Source organism: Trichoplusia ni, chromosome 9 (genome assembly GCF_003590095.1).
Source record: "Trichoplusia ni isolate ovarian cell line Hi5 chromosome 9, tn1, whole genome shotgun sequence".
NCBI lineage: Eukaryota > Metazoa > Arthropoda > Insecta > Lepidoptera > Noctuidae > Trichoplusia > Trichoplusia ni.
This window is the reverse complement of record NC_039486.1, coordinates 11,523,657-11,542,300: the sequence shown is the minus strand read 5'-3', so window position 1 is coordinate 11,542,300 and position 18,644 is coordinate 11,523,657. Positions and strand designations below refer to the sequence as shown.

General features: G+C 36.1%; 1 protein-coding gene across 2 annotated transcripts in view; it reads left to right on the top strand.

Moving 5' to 3' along the window:
* Positions 1–18,644, top strand: part of LOC113497318 (chloride intracellular channel exc-4-like) — a 37,153-nt gene that overhangs the window by 13,115 nt on the left and 5,394 nt on the right. For both annotated transcript variants that reach the window (XM_026876829.1, XM_026876828.1), the window contains exons 2-3: positions 17,617–17,718; positions 17,996–18,160. In XM_026876829.1, the coding sequence (XP_026732630.1) occupies positions 17,617–17,718; positions 17,996–18,160 (267 nt within the window). The remainder of the gene's footprint in view (positions 1–17,616; positions 17,719–17,995; positions 18,161–18,644) is intronic.

Genomic DNA, 18,644 nt, shown 5'->3' with positions numbered 1-18,644 from the left:
GCTTTCCCCTCTCATTACTGTAGGACGAGGAAGTGGTACATGGTAACTGACGTTTCAGTTCTTATTCCGATGAATGTTTAGGCTCGAACATAATTATATCATGATATTTAAAAAAAAGTTCTTATTTTTTTAATAACTCGCTCGATCCGAGTGCTATATCTCGTTGACATTCAAAAGTCTTTACAATATGACTTTCATCTTTTGTTATCATGTAAACGGTAATTTTGCAAAACCACATTACTTTCAAGAAAACCTCATCACTCTGGAAATCTTATTTATTGTACGAATACTAGTTTCTATCTACCTTAGTATTTTTGTATTGAAAGCTGATTTCTCCCTCTCATACCCTTTCACTGCAGTGACTGCGAGTCGGAATGCAGTATCCACTATAATGTTTATTTACACTATACATTCTGTCTTATAGAAAACTTTACAATGTTTAATCAATGGAACACTAACGCATTTACCTGTATTGAAAACTCTCCAATGATTGAGGTATGTATTTAACTGTTTACATACTTAAGTATAAAGGGATATTAATAATGTGAAAGATAGCTGGCCTATTGACTAACGGATGTGAGTCATATTTATAATAAACCCTAGACCAGTTACTGCGACGGAAAGTTATGATTATCAACTATCTATTAGACGGGAGAAAATATCATTAATTTTGGTAATAGATCCCTGCGTTTACTCTGAAGTATTGTTTTTAACCCATAGTTCCTTATAGTTTATCTACTAAAAAGCAAGTTTCAGTGGGATCGGCAAATTTTAATGTTTATTTATGTCTTTATTCGAAATTCTGAAAAATAGTTTCTCATTCTGTAGTTCAATATTAATGTCATTGCGTACGCCATTGCCTCCGAGCCGACCGATAACACTGATAACGGTACGATTAGATTAAATCTCTCCTATTTCATATTTCGTATGCAAAATGTAGAACGAAAGTCCAATCTTGCCAACAACACAAGCAAGCAATACGTTTAAGCGTTCATATTCTAACACGTCTCGTGAAAGCTTTTTGAGACCTAGAACAGGTTTTCAGCAATCCAAATATGCAGACGTAGAAATTACTAAACGGTACTGGATTTTTTTTTGACTGCTAATAAACTCTTTGTTGATAGAGAGAGCTGTTTAAATTGATGCAAATGTTTGTTTTGATATTGGCTGATCAGTGGTCGCCAACCACCTGCTTGTTTCTCCGATGATTGTAATTACAGGTGTGCCGCGTTGCTCGATACCAGACCATACAATTTACTTGGCGAGCGATAATGTATCTTTATAACTTCAAGTGCTTACACTTGGAGATAACCTAAGTAGACTTTTCATGTAATTTTGTCGTTTGTTTATTATAAGTTCTATGCGTTAATGCCGCTGAGTGCTTTCATGTATTGCTAATTACTCGACGTTTGATTCAAACAATTTATGTTAATAACCATACCTAACAGATATGACTTGTTGATAAAAGCTGCTAATCATATTCGCCCGCGTGATATGGATAATGGGTTACAAATAAAACAATTTTAATTTAACCGTTGAAAACTCTGACGGTTTGTGTCGTTTGAGACTGTTTCATTGATGTTCCATTGTTCACCTACATTTTAGAATCCGAATTTCAACGTCGCGTGCTCTCTGAATATAAATCAACAAACACGAGTGTCGTCTCCATAAAACATTAGTCTTTGTGACCGCTTACAGGGTTAATGGTACGGACAAACGCTTTTTGCCACTTACGCACGCCACGAATGAAATGCTTATAAAAACACTGTGAACGTAATAGTTCCATTTTTTGTACCATTTTCCACCATAAGTGTAGACGACGACAATGTTTTTGTATAAAAAAATAAATAAGAATAATGGAGATGTCGTACTAGTGTTTACATGTGTAAATGTTGTTTAAATAACTCCACAGTCTACGTTTTACTTATGTGAGTTAACGTAAACAGTTCGGAGACAGGAACTATTGTTTTGAGCGTAGGTATTGTCATGCTATACAACAATATGTGTAATTGTTATGTGTTTTAAGAACGAAGATACGAACATAAATTGTTGTCAACTCGTCGAGTATTAGGAAATTTTATTATGACATAAATATAATTATGCCAGCTGATTTAAAATATGGATCTATTTATTTATCCTATTATCATAGTTGTCAGTATAATCGGGCCTAATATTTATTTTAAGCCGCGCCGCTAATTTATCGGTCAGATAAAATCAGCGGTATGACTTATATTATTCTAATCTTCAATTACTTATCATGATCGGCATTCCTATTAAAATGTTCAAATGAAAATTTGCATGTTTCGAATGATAAATTAGTAACAGTTGAACAAAATTTTCGGTAATCATAAAAGAAATGTCAGAGAAGACTGTGGTTTGAAAATTTGACGATTATAAGTAGATTTATTTATGTGCAAACAAAACAAAATATTTTCGCTGAAGCAAAAGCAATTAAAACAAAAACAAAATATTCTTCGTCTTTTGTTCTACACACTCACTTAGTCCAAATATTTACGCAGATTAGTTAAATCACTCAAGGCAAAGGCTTGTGCAACATGATTAACTTACATTTGCATTGATTAAACTGACACATTAATAAGTGAATTTAACGATCTGGCGCATTTTCTACGAGTCCATTAAGCCTTCTGTAATTTTGAACACTTGAACGAATTTAATTTGTGCCCACACAGCGTTAAAGTGAATCAATGCGTACATAAAACCTTCAAAGTCGGCTGGAACTTATAAATCCAAGGCGTCTTTATCTCACCCACTTGCGTCTCCAATTACAACCGGCCAGTGACCCCACTTCTAATTGTTTGGAATAAGCTAAATTGGTTTGTGACTGCCTCTTCACCGTTTGACTGATATCTACTGTTTGTTTTACACGTAATCCCCTCGTTATGCTCTGCGGAATTGTTGCGATAATCGCTCCTGAACGTGGGTGCTTAAATGTCAATTGTACACTTTTAAGGTGACTCCTTGTTCTATTTTAATCTGCACCTTGGTAGTCTTAATGAGTTTTGAAAATGGAATGTTTTATTTTTAAGTTAGGTGATGTTTTTTTTTGTCTTGGTCGTTAGGTTACTAGTAAGAAGTTCTTTTTTACTTTTCGCCTAAACGTGACCTATAACGCTATGACATAAGAAGGTTTTGACCAACTGGATATTTCAGTTCTTTGCGTTTCTCCTGAAGGGGTTGTATCAGTTTCATAAATCTACGTAAATCACTCCTTTCTATAAAGACAATTCTTTACCTTAAATATAAAACATTTTAATGAAACACCATTAAGTAGCAAACATCATAAAAAAACCCAATGAAAGAATTTTTGCTATCCCACGGAAACCAAAACAAAAGATAAAATTCATAAAAGCAGACATTATCTGATAAATCTTCAATCATTTTAACAGTTGGCTTATGCAACAAACAAGATCGATCTTCTTTTGTGTATTGAAATTAAATGAAATGCTTATTTATGCCATTTATGTAGGAACAAACATTAATATAAAGGTGTAGGTGAAACAAAATTGAAGCTAGCACATTCTGCCACCATACAAATGACATGTCCAATCACTCTGTTATTGAATTATATGTAGCTCTGAATAATATTCGTTTTGTAAAAGAACTAGAATTGATTAAAAAATCTTCAACCAGTGTCGTAACCAGATGTCCTAAAACGACTACAATGACTCACTCGCCATATGCGGTTGAAACAGTTGACACACGTTTTTCCCACATACGAGTATCAGTGTTTCCAACAGGCGTTACTAGAGAGAAAAACGGAGTACATCCATCATGACCTACAGTGGTTGTGCAATCACTTTATGTAATGCTCACATAATGCCGTTACTCGCACATTTCTGCTAATACCCATTTTATCTAGGTACGGATAAGGCTTCACAATTTGAAGGCCTTATCGTGATCAGCTGTTACGTTGATGCGTTTAAGATTATTTTAATAGACAGATGTAAATTGTAATTGACTTCTGTCAAATGCAATTTTTTAAAATATATAAGGATTATTTCGCAATTTAAATGGTCCGAAAGATTTAGTTAATCCTTGAATTAGTACGAGGTCCATCCAATTTCCATACGTAGAGTTAAATAAGTTACCGAATCTGCACGACCTATTGACTTGAAATTCATCTTAGGCCGCTGTTCTGTTCTTGTGAAATATTCAAATATAACTAACAACATATCCTCAACTTTACATACATTGAAGGTTTCTGAATGTTTTAACAAGTTTTGTCGAGTCGTGTTACTTAACGCCTTTAGTACTTCTTTATCATTGTCGCCAAGGCCATCGCAATTATCACTGAACATCCAAGTGGCTAGCTTACAGACGTGACTAATGGACATCGCATGTGAACATGTTAATGACGTCACCGTAGATATATCGATAAAAATATGTTTCCTATTGACGCGAGCCCTCAGTTTCCGTTATTATTCGAATTTTATCCTAATATCATAGGCAGAAATCATTTATCGATTGTTATCTGATCTATCGCCGAAAGTTTTGGTTCGTAATGACAGTAATAATGCTTTGTCGGTGATAGATATTCAATCGACTCGCCTAATACGGCGACCACAATAAATAGCGTTTCCTTTTTGGAAGAAACATATGTCTTGACATAATTGCATATTAAACAATGTGTTATTAATGTCCTGTCGGTACTCCGTTAGTTAGGAAACTATAGGAACAATAGGTCTTCCAATTTCTCACGTTCTAAATCGACTATGATTCTTGAATATAAATCAGAAAGGGTGATTAATGTCGTACGGCCTGAAATCCCTTGCGTTTTGCGAGTGTACGGTGACGTCATCAGGTGCTTCTCCTCAGAGGTCAGCCCGCGGCTCGAGCACGCAACCTTCAGCTGTATAATCATAAATAACACAACAGGCATCTTTTAGAACTAAGGAAAACTTCATTTACAATTCTTTAAAGTATAAATACTTGTATTGGCTCCGAAGTAGACTGGTACCAATTACTTGTAGTAATTAAACTTAAACAATGTAATTTCAATAAAGTCTGTTTATTCGTGATGGACATACATGTACAACTTGTCACTTTTACTAAACTTACACCCAATTCTTTATAGCCGTATCGAATAGTATCGATACGAAAAAGGAACAAATTAATCGATAGGCACATTTAATCCATTGTAAAGTTCTTAATTGCAGATACATTTAAATGTTGTAAGATGTTTACTTTATTCGTTTTCCTGAGAACGTGTCGGTCAGGCAGGTGGTCACCAACACCATTCGCTCGCCACTCAAACGTCACTTGCCATATACGAAGGAAGCATCTGTGGCGAATTACTCACATTTAATTCCCTCATTCATTATAGTTTTTTCGAGTCACATCTTACTCAATTACATTAGAAACGAGACACGAAATACCGCAATAAACTTTCCTACGGATCATTACGAACTCACGGTTAATGAAAATTGTTTCTGCTAGATTATTTTGTAAATTTAGTAGTCGGGTACAATGGGGGAAAGTGTTGTCAAATTGGCCAAGTGCACGGTTCATCGCGCCATTGAAAACGCTGCAGACGGGGAAAGTTGGCGGGTTAGATACGCCTGAATCATCACGGGGGCCGCAGACGCAGGCCGCCGAGACGCGAGAGCTTTTATTGCATTGTTGAAAGCCACACCTCTCATTTAATTATAGCCTTCTAACGAAAGTTGTACGTTTGTTTGTTACAGGTAATTGTCAAGATTTATATTCGCTTCGAAACGAGAATGTATTCGAGCTGTCGTGAAATAAATAAAGTATCAGGTATGGATGCATTGTAATAAAATGCGAGTTTTGCTACTAAGTGCATCATAGTTTTAACTATAAAAACACGTAATTATAGAGGAAGCCAGCTGATAAGTTAACCTTTGTCGCTTGGTGCCCCCTTTACTTCTCGCATTATGTGTTGGCATGAAAACTACAGATAGAACGAATTCCAACAATTTAAGAGACTACGTCCTCGTAAAAAAGCAACACATTTTTGAGTGCGGATAAAATTCTTTATAAGGAAGTAATTAAAGACTTCTAGAGTTAAACAAAAACATTAAATACATGTGACTGACAAGAATCCTTTTATTTTCTTTTTATCAGCGAATTAGGTAAATCTAGCTATTAATATAATAGTAATATTTTGAAAAGACGTGCTGTAAGAACAAGATTCCATTAAAAACAATCGTGCCAGCATATTGTTTCTATTACCATAACTATTGGCAAGGAAGTAGAGGCATGTCGATCCTACACGACCAAGTCTTGCACCGGTCTCTACAATTACTATAACCCCACATTTAGCGTACAGCCGTATAAGCGGCATTATTTATAATGAAAAGCCATTTAAACGTAGAGATCAGTTGAGCACGTGAGCTAAGCGCACATAATAACAATCGTAATTGTCGCAATTACTTGTACAAGTGTTGTGGCACCGTTTGCAGACTCTAATGCAGTTTATTCTTGGAATACCAAGTATTTATTACGATATATAGGAAGATCGATAAATACTAAAGTGGGTTTCTGATGGGTTATATGTGTGTGTACCGCTTACTTTGCACCAAATACATGTCAGTTTATAATACCAGCTTATATACGTCCCATGGTGGGCGCAGGCCTCTTCCCGTATAAGAAAGATTTAGAGCCTTGATCACCACGTTAGCTGACTGCAGGTTGTCTATTTCATTCAGCCAGAGTCGCGCAGAGTATGCGCGAGCGATCCCGTGACTCTGGCTAAAGCAGTAGAAGGGGCCCGGGGTGTTTTTAGTCGGTGGAAGTCCGACATAACCCCACGCCGTGCCCTCGACGTGGGTTGAAGACAGTAGCGTTTCACCCCGGAAAAAAAGGTTGTCTATTTCAAGTGTCCTCACGATGTTTTCCTTCATCGCTTACACCAATCTATCCATAGAACAAGGCCACCACGTCAGGACATGTTATTGAAGCTATATCAAGGCCTCCACAAATAGAAATTAATACAACTGTTGTAACAGTCACGTTATTACATTATTTAAATTCGTAATATGTTAAAATTGATTAGGAAAGTTTAACACAACGCTACACAATATTTCCACATGAAACCTGTTCTCAAAGTCAACCGTGACGTATACTGGTCCTTTGATCATCAATCTAAAATTTCTTAACCAAGGTCACATCTTAGGTCCAATATGTGAAGGTCAACAGAAAGGTTACGAATTTCATTAAAGCCTCCGTTAAAATAATTTTAGCCTAGTGATTCTTATCTAGCTAAGCTAGTAGAATATTGATATTTATGAAGTATTGGCCTTTTAATGCATAAATTAAAACGAAACTAAAGATGTTACATACTCGTGATAATTTTGAAGAGCACCAGTAAAAATATAAAGCTGCGTGATCAGGATAGAATATATTATCTTTGATGCACACTATAAAAATTTTACTACAACATTTTCATTTCAAAAAGGTGATTCTTTAGATTCGGCAAGAAGGACTATGATCGTCATGTCTTATCCTGGAAATGTAAATCTAAATAGGCAAAAGTGGTTAAAAATGTGTATGTATTCTTACCCACAAACACCAACAAAACACTCCATAGTGATATTATAAATACCAGATAAAGAGTCTGATATGGCCAGCGGTGAAGTAAATGGAAACGAAATAGTAAAAACGACATTATTAGTATTGTCCATCATAGATTAGAAACTTGTAGATAAACAAAGCCCTGTCTACTTAGAAAACGACAATAAACTCTGTTCTAATGAAATTCTAAAACCAACTAGTGCTTGACGATGATAATTGGCAATAATTATGCAGTATTCCATCTATGGAAAGCCATCTTTGTAGGTGCGAGTGCACCAAGCCAGCGGTCCTTTAGATCTAATAAACTACCAGTTTAGTGTTCGCTACTTACCTATCTAATCTACCACATGTAATACTTTGAACGTTAACGCACCTGTCTATGTCGTTATTTTATAATGGCTCTGATACATTAATACAGCCCTTGTTGCTTTTGGTTTCGTCGCAATTACTGATTTTAGATAAGATCCCCCTTGTGGTGTTCGGCCTCACGACGTCTCTTGCTCGTGTATCTTCATGACATGGTTGTGACCAAGAAGCTATTATTACAAGTCTGACTTATAAGAATTCGTATTATTATTATAAGCTTGTGTGGTAGAATTCCTGAGCAAAGGGCTCCCCTTATTACATCTAGCCATTTCGGTTTTTCGCTTCTTCCTGTGAATTCGTAAAGACATCGTTCAGTCTGTCTCGCGTTGTCCTATGTCGTGATCTCATATACTTAGCTTGTTTTTAATCTATTCCTTATTATTAAATTGCAACAACAGAAAAACTCCTTACCGATTTCCTTACCAATAATATTAAAAAAAAATACAATGTCACCTATTTTGTATATCATATGCAGCATTTCGTTAAACTTTTTACACTGTGACCTGTGTAGTAATTAGTTTCGCAAAATAGTCGTGAGTTAGTTCGGGGCATGCTGAACAGTCGTGCCGTAAGATGTTGTCCTTTGCATGTTGCTCAACGTCCTCTCTCCGAACAGCTGACGAGGTTGGGGGGTCGAGTCGCAGGCCGTAACACTGCCCTTTCTAACGTTGTGCCAACCTAACCAACAGAATATATTACTACATTTAAATAGCAGAATACAAACTCCATATTCAAAGATTCTGAATTCTTTAATGTAACTTTAAAAGGTTATTTGGTTTGGTAATTTGAATCACGATTTCAACACAATACAAGATGCTCTTTAGAAAGGTAAATATGGAACATAGATTCTTCAATTTCGACATTACAATAAGTAATTCTATTGTCAATTGTGATGTATAATATACGTATATATATATTGTTTATTATTTGAAGTCGGAACTAATAACATGAGTAAGACTTCGTGAATATTCGTTAGTTTTTGTATCACGTCTTTGGCAAATATGCTTCAATATTTATCATACAAAACAAACATTGCCAACTCATGAGTATATTAGACTTACAATATATGTGTAACCTTACATTGTAATGGTGGAGACAAGGCCATGATGTCATAGTAATAGTTAAGTTATAAATACTCATAAAACTCTGAGATCACCATTATACGTCAACAGTAGGGAAACATCGTGCAAATATTTGAAAGGCCGTCCATAGACTCGATCATGAGTTCATGACTAGTTGAGGAAAAATCCAAATGAATGAGCTTTATAATACTAACAATGGAATTTAGTTGAACAAGTTATTTATCCTGATGTTCTGTTTATAGTTACATAATAAACTTACAATTCTGATTCCTAAAATATTGCTACAATCGTACTCTTAGATCAAGTTCTTAATTAAATACAGATAAGTACTAGCTCGGCTACATCTTACTCGCGTTCAATAGACTCGTGCAAGAGATCCGGGATAAAGCTATTGAGAATTCCTGCCCGATAGGTACCGTCTATAGACAGATTCCTCTGCCTTTAACGTAAAGAAAGGTCTGAGTGCACGCCGCGAGCGATACTACCCAAGCTATACATCTATGTATAAAGCACTGAACAACGAGAATCTAGTTTTACATTGGAGCCACAAACTGTAGAAAGTTCCAATAAAGAGGCCACATTTTCTTTATTGCAAAAATATACTGTTAACAAAGTTGTAAATGCAGCTATAAAATTTTATGTGAAACGATGAGTTAGTATTTCCAGTTTACGGCAAATGCAAGCTAAACTATGTGTATCTATCTTTCTAGCTCGCCGTTGGACATTACTCCTTAAGCTTCAGAATCTTTATTGCATACCGTTAGCAGACAAAGAAGTGGTACACGTCGCACGATCAGAATTTAAAATACCCATTTCATTCCTTATTCAACTTGAGTCATTCTTAATTAGATTGTTGTCCGCTGCTAGGGAATTACTGTTATTGTACGTGTTCCAAATCTAATGAGTTGTAAACAGTGTTTTTATCGCGAACGTGCAGATATGAGCCTTGACGAGGATCGGCGAGATTGTCGTGTGCACATGCATTGTCATTGTAACTGTAAGCTACACCGGATGGCGGCGTATTGTGCAAGTTACCGCGCCCTCGTGTTTCCGGACACAATTTTGTCGACCCCGTTTAAACCGATGACTTTTTAAACTGGACTAGTTTTTGTTACAGATAGGTTTGACATTTCAACGGCATTATTTTAGCTAGTTCTTCTTTTTGGCTTCCCTCCAATGCAGTTTATGTGTCAGTGTAACCCATCTGTACCAAAACAATGTTTGTGTAGTACTATGCTGCACAAAATCCGAAAGAACTTAAATATATCTATTTCAGGACGTGTTAGTGACTAGTGAGAGTAATGCACAATCGTAAATAATTCGAAGTGTTTAAATAACGCGGAAGTGTGTCCGAAGCTGACAGGAGTAATGCGGACCGCTTTGGAAAATTTCACTTTAACGAAGCTAGGCAACTAATCGGCACGCGATACAGTTTTTATTTATTTTGACACATAAGATCACGTAACGAGATTCTTGTTTAGTTTTCCCGTCGGTTGTTCATTCGATTTTCATCAAATGTTTTTCTCAAGGATTTGCCTCTATGTAAGGCAAGACGAGAGTAATTAGAGAGGCAGGGTTTACTTTCACGACGGTGACCAGGGCCGGTCCGTGGTCAGGTGCAGGTTGCATTTCACTGTCGCGGGTCACTGCACTTCCCTAGGATTAGTTGACTGTGTCAGACAGCGTTAGACAACTGGTTTTACCTAGCTGGGCTGACTCCACTCACTCGACATATAATAAGTTTAGTATTAAAATATAGTACGTATGTATGCCTACGGCGTTAACGCAGTACCGTCGATACACTATAACAAAATCTATCGCCGACTTAGAATCTCTCGAATATAACATAAAGGCGGAACGTAGCAAGCAACATACTTCTGCAATTGACAAATTGATGGCCGCTGGATGCGCTGGCGCGCAAGGCCGTGACGGATTATCAAGTTTTTTCGCCGCCATCTTTGCAAAAATGGCGCGTCTTGTAGTGTGCGGGAGATGTATGTGCCGCTTTCGATTTCACGAAACTGAAAGTGCCTTATATGTTCGGGTGATGTCGTTGACTCTGATGTTTGTTTGTCACGCCTGGTTGGATCCATATCGTACGCCACTACAATACTTATCCTATCGTGTTCAACTAGAATGTTGTAATTTGGACTTGTAATTTATTTTGTTTTCAGCCTGTCTTCGCTGTATGACGCGTCTTGCATCGCTGCCCACTGTTACTACTTGTCGTTCTATTAAGTTTTTGCTGTTGTTCGAGTGGCTTCTTCTGAGAAATTCATTGAGATGTCTCTGGAAGTTTTCGTTGTGTTTGTCACATTGTTGGATGTTGTCCATACCTTAATTGGCTCTGTCTCTCGTATTACACAAACAGACAATTATGTCAGCCAATTGTTAGACTTCAAAAAGTCGAACGAGTTAGCCTTTAGACTTCTCATCGTCCTTTGATTCGTAAGACCTTAGAATTTGCATTAAAAATACGCCTTTAAAGTTGTTTGTTTTGGGTTTTGAAACCCGTCCGTGACCGAGGTACTACGTGGTAATCGCTGCGTTCAAAACTTAAATATCTAACTCATCTCATTTGAATATGGTGTGATCTTTGTATGGAATTGTTGTATTATTCATAGATATATGATTGCAGTCGAGAGCGTTTCGTCTTCCGCCATACACATTATCTCATACAGAGCGACTGGAAAGTTGCTCTTATTTCATATATTTTATTGTTAAAATGTGTATTAGATACACTCCGTTGAACGTTAATTGACTATTTAATGTTTTTGCTCACACTTTTTTTTTCTTTGAATTCAATTTTATTGTTTGTTTTGTTCTGCCGCGTTTTCTTCGAATGAAATGAAATACAATAAGATAAGACATCGTTTTTTTTGCTACACGAGTGAAGCTACTTCCAATCTATAAACACTAAATGGATGTCGTCATCGCTTTAGCACATTTGTATTTTTTTTAATATAACACATCTAGTGTGTTTATTTTTTATTCCACATTTAACCAAAAAAACAAACAAAATGCTTACTGATTTATCGAGCTCGATAACTATACCGTCATAGATAAGCTTCTGATCAATGTCTTCGGTTGTTGTCGATACAGCGATTATAGCATTTCACTTGACGAACGCTTCTAAAAAGTTTCAATCAATATAATTCCCTTAAGGAAGTATTACTCTATACCAGTCCATAAGTACCTGGTTCCAGCACAATCTCTTTTGTTACTATTCAATACATAATATTTGATAACTAGCACTATGTTTAGTTAAGTCTACATTGTTCTACAGTGAGGATGGTTTTATGCGCGAGTGCACCAGGCCCGTGACTTACAACACTTGTTACGCACCATTGCACCACCAGTTTCTATTCCACCAGCTAATGACACCACCATCGTTGTATCCATGACACATTGTTACAATACTAAATACGTATTTTTTATGATGTGATAATTGAATTGATGGAGAAATAAGGTCTCGTTGAGGTCCGCTTGGTATAATTTAGAGTAAACATACTTAATTGATGAATGATGGAATTATTTTTACCTTTCGATCTAATCGTGGAGAAACATTCCATGATGATACTAAAAACCGTTCTTTAAGTCCTGAAAGTATTCAAATCCAGATTTAAAACTTCGAAAACGAGTCTGAACATCCAATACCAAAAAGGAGTTAACCTAATTATCGTTTTACAACACGTTAATAAGTGACGGTTTATCTGAACGGCAATAAATCTTGGTGCCCCTCCCACCCACATAACGGGTACAAACGGCGAAACTGCGTCGTCCGTATAAACGGTTACCATTATATTGTCAGCTTACCTAAGATACGTATCCACCCTATTATTTACATGTTCCTGTCATAAACTATGATGTATAGCCTCAATCACTTGACCGTGAAAATTAGACGCATAAGAAAATGCGTGTCGTCTCTTTCTACAGACAGTTATTACTTATTAGATTTGTTGTATTTGCTAGAATGAAAGGGAGACAAGTATTAAGAGTAGAATTAATAGTAGTTCCCTATCTGAAATTTTATGTGAAACTGACAAGTGTTCGTCTAATTGCGAGGTTGACGGTAGGTGAGCGGACATATTTTACGTATTTCGTATATTTACTTTGAATTCGTCTTTTATAACTATGTACAAGTTCTGCTTTTCAAATAGTAAAAGAGTATACTGCGATAGAGCCGACTGAAGTAACAGTAGTGTTTAGCATAGAAAGTCGGCAGAAATAGCGTTACTACACGTGTACAGCCCTTTGACCTCAAATCGTCACGATGACTCACGGTTCTACAATGAGCTTTCGAATAACGCAACAGCAGCCATTTTAACTCAAACCGAGAAAAATTTAAGAAACCTATTTGCATCATCACAATACGTTTAGAAATATTTTGAATGGCTTACAAATTCCATTGCCATTGTGACTTCAGGGTTTAAAGCAGTAAAGTTTTGAATTAGTGGCTTGTTAGACAAAATTGAATCAAAGCAAGCATTCTATTTTATTATGATTGAACGTGTTGTCCATATACATTAAATACGTTAGCATACAAGTTTATTACAAATAGAAGGGCGACGAAACCCTTGTTATAAGAGGATTGACGATCACAGCCGCTACTCGGTACTCACTTGTTGAGCTTATTGAATTACTAATGCGGGTCCTAGAAGGTTAGAGGTAAAATAAAATTTGTTAAGTTAAATAATATCCGCATAATGACACATAATGATGAGAAAACACGAAGACTTGTAAGGCCTTGAGTAATCACGAGAAAATAACAATTTACTGTCACAATACACATGCGTCCTTGCGTAAAACGAGAGTTGTACAAACAATATGCCGTAGAGGCAGCGTCGTATACAATACCTAATGAATATTCACCAAGAAGGATCCTATCTTACGAGCCTGTTGAGAAACGCTTGTATTTACAACTGTCATGTGAAGCGGCCATTAATTTACGAGCGAGAAACGTTCATTACCGTCGTTATGAATGACCAAGTAATTACATGTTGTGTTTAAAAATATTACAGCGAACAGCTTACTGGTGATAATGAGCGATTTGCGCCAAACGGACGTGATATAGATTTGTAGAGATTAGACTGATAAGATAGTTAATTAACGAGAAGAGAATATACTTTCGGTTTATAGTGTATAACATGAAAATTTTGCGAAAAGATGTCCTTTCTATACCGACATATTCCAACTTCGTTTTCTCGTGTCCAGAAATGAATTTAAATTTAATCTTCTTGTTTTATTTGAGACACAGCTACTTAATTTATGACTTCTATAGCTGTGAAAAAGAGACGGATCCCTAAACTGTCTAGTCATTTAGTGCAAAGTCCCCCATCTACAACAACAACTGTCAATTTAAGAGGTGGCGAATCTGCAGATCGACGTCCATTTTTACACTGCGGAATTGATGAAGAAATCAACATTATGCTCACGAATTGCGACGAATGTTGACAAGTTATGATTTCTTTACAGTGTAAAGAAATGTAAGAATACAGTCTAGAGATATCTTGAAGCATTTCTATTTCTCCTTAAAAGTACTGAGCGTGGCGATTCATACAAGTATAATAGGTATTTCGCTACAACTTTCCGATGTTAAAATATATTATACAAGTTTGATACCCCGGTTTCTCAGACGCTGATAAAAGCAAGAATTAGGTAGTTGATCGCCTGTCAAATCTTATGAAGAGCTATGATTGTTTGTTTTCTATGCAACCAGCCAAAGTCGTGATCAGTTGATTTGGCTAGAGAATTTGTAAATCAGCATTCTAAGTGGGTGTTAGTTTGACACTGCAACAAAAACTGCGATGAACACAAAAATATACGAAGAAGACCTCGTGATAAAGTTAATTACTTGAAATTAAAATGTAACCTAACTATTGTACAAAAATATTTTTACTCCATAGTCAGTAACTAGGTGCATTTAGATGATAATTATCTTATGTTCTCATCGCGTATTCTTCTCTTGAATATATAAAAACTGCCCATATTTGAGCAGTGAAATTAGTATTCTCAATATCGTGCGAAACGCAGTAATATCATGTTGACTGCAATTTACGCAGATGTTCAGACTTCTGTAACTACATAACAACTTCATTAACTTTTACTCAAGACATTATTTACTTCGACTGTTGAATTTTTCCATATTTATGTAATGTTTTCCCTGATCTATGTTTTTGGACTGTAACAACTAACAGACGAAATCCAAATGGCTTCAACAGTCACAATAAACATGAATGTATAAAAATATATCATTTTTATGTGAATGTGCCAGCCTTTCAACATAATTCCAACCATATGTCCTTCCTTTAAGGATAACTTTAAGTCAGCTATCAACTTATTTATAACCTTATTTACTACCTCGTAAATATTACTGTTATGGTGTTACAGTGATCTGGAAAATGAGGTCGTTAAAGTAAAACGCGTGCAGTTAAACGTAATGTGTGTCAACTCTGTACTTGTAATCTCGTTTTAGGCAAAGCCGTACGGGATTAACAGATTTACAGTAGATAATTTACAAGGTTTCGTTGGACTTGGTAAACTTCCTATATGTACAAGTTTTAAGATAAAGCTCTGGTCTTGAGATTACACTAAAATCTCTTATGAAGGTGGACAATGAACGTGAGCCAATCCGCTAATTATTGTATGTTTTTATAAACGACTCCAACGATAAGAATACTTTGTGCGCGGAGGTTTCACTAACATTCAAGAATCAAGCACGAAGACACAGGCAAGCTGTCATCTTGTATCTAAAGCAGTAAAACCTTGGAGTATTAGAAAATGTCATGTTTTTATTTATTTATTGCTTTTAGGCCTCTTAAACCAATTTCTTCGGTCCAGTGCCATTCTAGACCACGATTGACATAAAACCTTTTTTTGAGTCGTCGACTGACCCCATTTCGCTCCTCAATGGACAGTTGGACACGTATTCGGTGTTAGAGTGGTGCCTCCAGCTCCCCTAGTAACACAAAAACAATGTGTTCATCTGAATCGATTTCTCGGTATTTGGCATCAACTTTGAAGTGATATTTCGCAGTCACGATCTAGTATGCTAAATGTTAGGTATTACTTGGGCACGGCGAGGCTAAAAAAGGCAGTCTCTTTGCAATCTGGGAAAAGTGATCGGATGACCTATTCAGATTCTTCATCATGCAAAGGTGTGAAAATAAACAGGTCTGATTACATCTGGTTACATTGCAAAGCTTGATTTATTTAAGAAGTTATAATTATTCTTCAGAATTTGCTAGACATTATAACTTAATCGTGCTTTGGTAGACAAAGCGGTAGGTCTGCAATTAAATATTTTAGACTAAATGTCATTAGATTTGCTACTAGTGAGTAGAACTCATTAGATATCTTAAACTACGCCTACAAACATTCAAAAAGCTATTTCGATTGCACATAAAATGAATATTAAAACCATCAACAAAATCATAGGCCGTCGTGAAACATTATGTCAATTCTTAGCAATAAAGTTGCATAACGGTTGCATTAGTTCTAATTTCGCGTTTCACAACAAACAAACGTAACACACTCATTGCTAATTAGCAAGTCTAATTAAACGTCTAAAATAAGTCGGCCATAGTCAACGTGCTTCAAAGAAATGTAGCATTCCGTTCTATTATGTAAAATTGAGATGTTATTCAAACAAAAAACTGAAATTGTTTCTGACCCAAAACTATTAATTAACATTTTATTACATTGTGTTATTATATCCTTATTTCTTTCTTAATTATTAGAGTCGTTTTATAGAGTGTCTTTCGGGGGTTTTCCAAGTAACGTGTTGACGGTTATTTTATAATTTGCATGAAGCTGATAAATAATTATTTAGTAATATAACACTGCGAATCTCCCCATGTAAAAAAGCCTGTTTCGTCTCACTGACAATCAATCACTGACAAATCAATTTTGTTAAAATTCATATCACGAAACAAGCGAAAGTCATACTAACGTAACCTTTCTTATTGTTAAACAAAAGAAAAAACTAACATTGTTTTGAAAATAATAATCATACCACTCGTCTAGATTTCATCATCGTCATCACTTAATCTTAGTAATGAAGTGTTTTAAAGAAAGTTTGTCGACGTAAGTTTTTAACAGATTGATTAGGCCTTTAGTTCAGCTAACCCGATCTCTAAAAGAAAGCATTACGATTTCACCGTATTGTCACGGGCTTTAATTTTGCAATGACAAAAAAGATTTTTAAAGAAATTGGTATTATGTACTTTGAAATTTTCTTAGACCTTCGAGATCTCCGTACCTCAGGTCAGGCCCTAGAATACCGCGTGTCTAAACAGTTTGTGATAGAATATCAATATATGTATATACTTCGCAGTATCTAAGTGTGAACCCTTCAGCATGTATTATTTCCCTGTAATCTCTCCCGATCCCGATCCAGATCCCGTTGTATCTTAGAAAAGAATCGCTTATCTATAGCTTTAAGCAATCATTTTCATAGCTGTCATTGTCTTAACGCTCTTTTGCCACCATATTACTAGGGTGGCTTTTCACCTATGAATGACGAGAATATCTATTCTCATCGACGCGGCTCTTCCAGACAAGTGTGAACCAGCCTTACAGTACGGCTATTAACCTATTATGTTTTGTGTTCCAGGCATCGACGATTGATGGGCGACGGAAGGGCGCGTGCCTCTTCTGCCAGGAGTACTTCATGGACCTGTACCTGTTAGCTGAACTTAAAACCATCAGCCTAAAGGTACAAATACTAAACTTATTTAAATTGTAGTTCTTCTTAAAAGTTTACGTCTTCATTCTTGTTGCTGAATTTTTTGTAATGAATGTGAAATTTGGTCTTATACTTAAAAATAATTATAATTGTTACAAAAAGCCACTTAAGAACTAGAACTTATTACGTCTGCTGTGAGTGCAGCTCCATCCAAGTGTTCCTCGATAACCAGTAGCGGATAATTTCAAGCTAAAATGAAATGATATATGTTCCTTATTTCATTATGCACATTTTCGTACGTTTCCAGGTTACAACAGTAGACATGCAGAAGCCGCCTCCGGACTTCCGCACCAACTTCGAAGCGACGCACCCGCCCATACTGATCGACAACGGCCTCGCAATACTGGAGAACGAGAAGATCGAACGGCATATCATGAAGTCGGTACCGGGAGGTCACAACCTATTTGTACAGGTATGTACGGAAAACTTACATAAATATATAAACTGCAAATAATATGTTGAGAGGAATCGTGGAACAGAACGCAATGAACACGGTCTCGCTTGTACAAGTGCTACTACTATCTTTCATATTCATATTCATTTATATTCTTTATTGCGAATCCACAATGTAAGATTAGATGGTAATACTATTAAGATGGAAGCAATCGTGGACCCTGAAGGGCACAGCAAAGCACAGCAAATGGTTCTTTCTTTAAGAAGTGGTGTTAATTCTCTGAAATAGATGAAAATTACATTGATTGCTTGTTTATAGATTATACTAACAGCTTCCCTGTGGTGACTACGAATTGATAGCAACAGTTAGTAGATATAAAAAATGCCCTAAGTTTTCTTCTGTATGCCCCAAAAGAACCTAACTTCTTACAGCTGTTGAGGTAAACATACCAGTAAATTATTAAATTTCCAGTTACGTTTAAAAGTGCAAAAATTGAAATAAT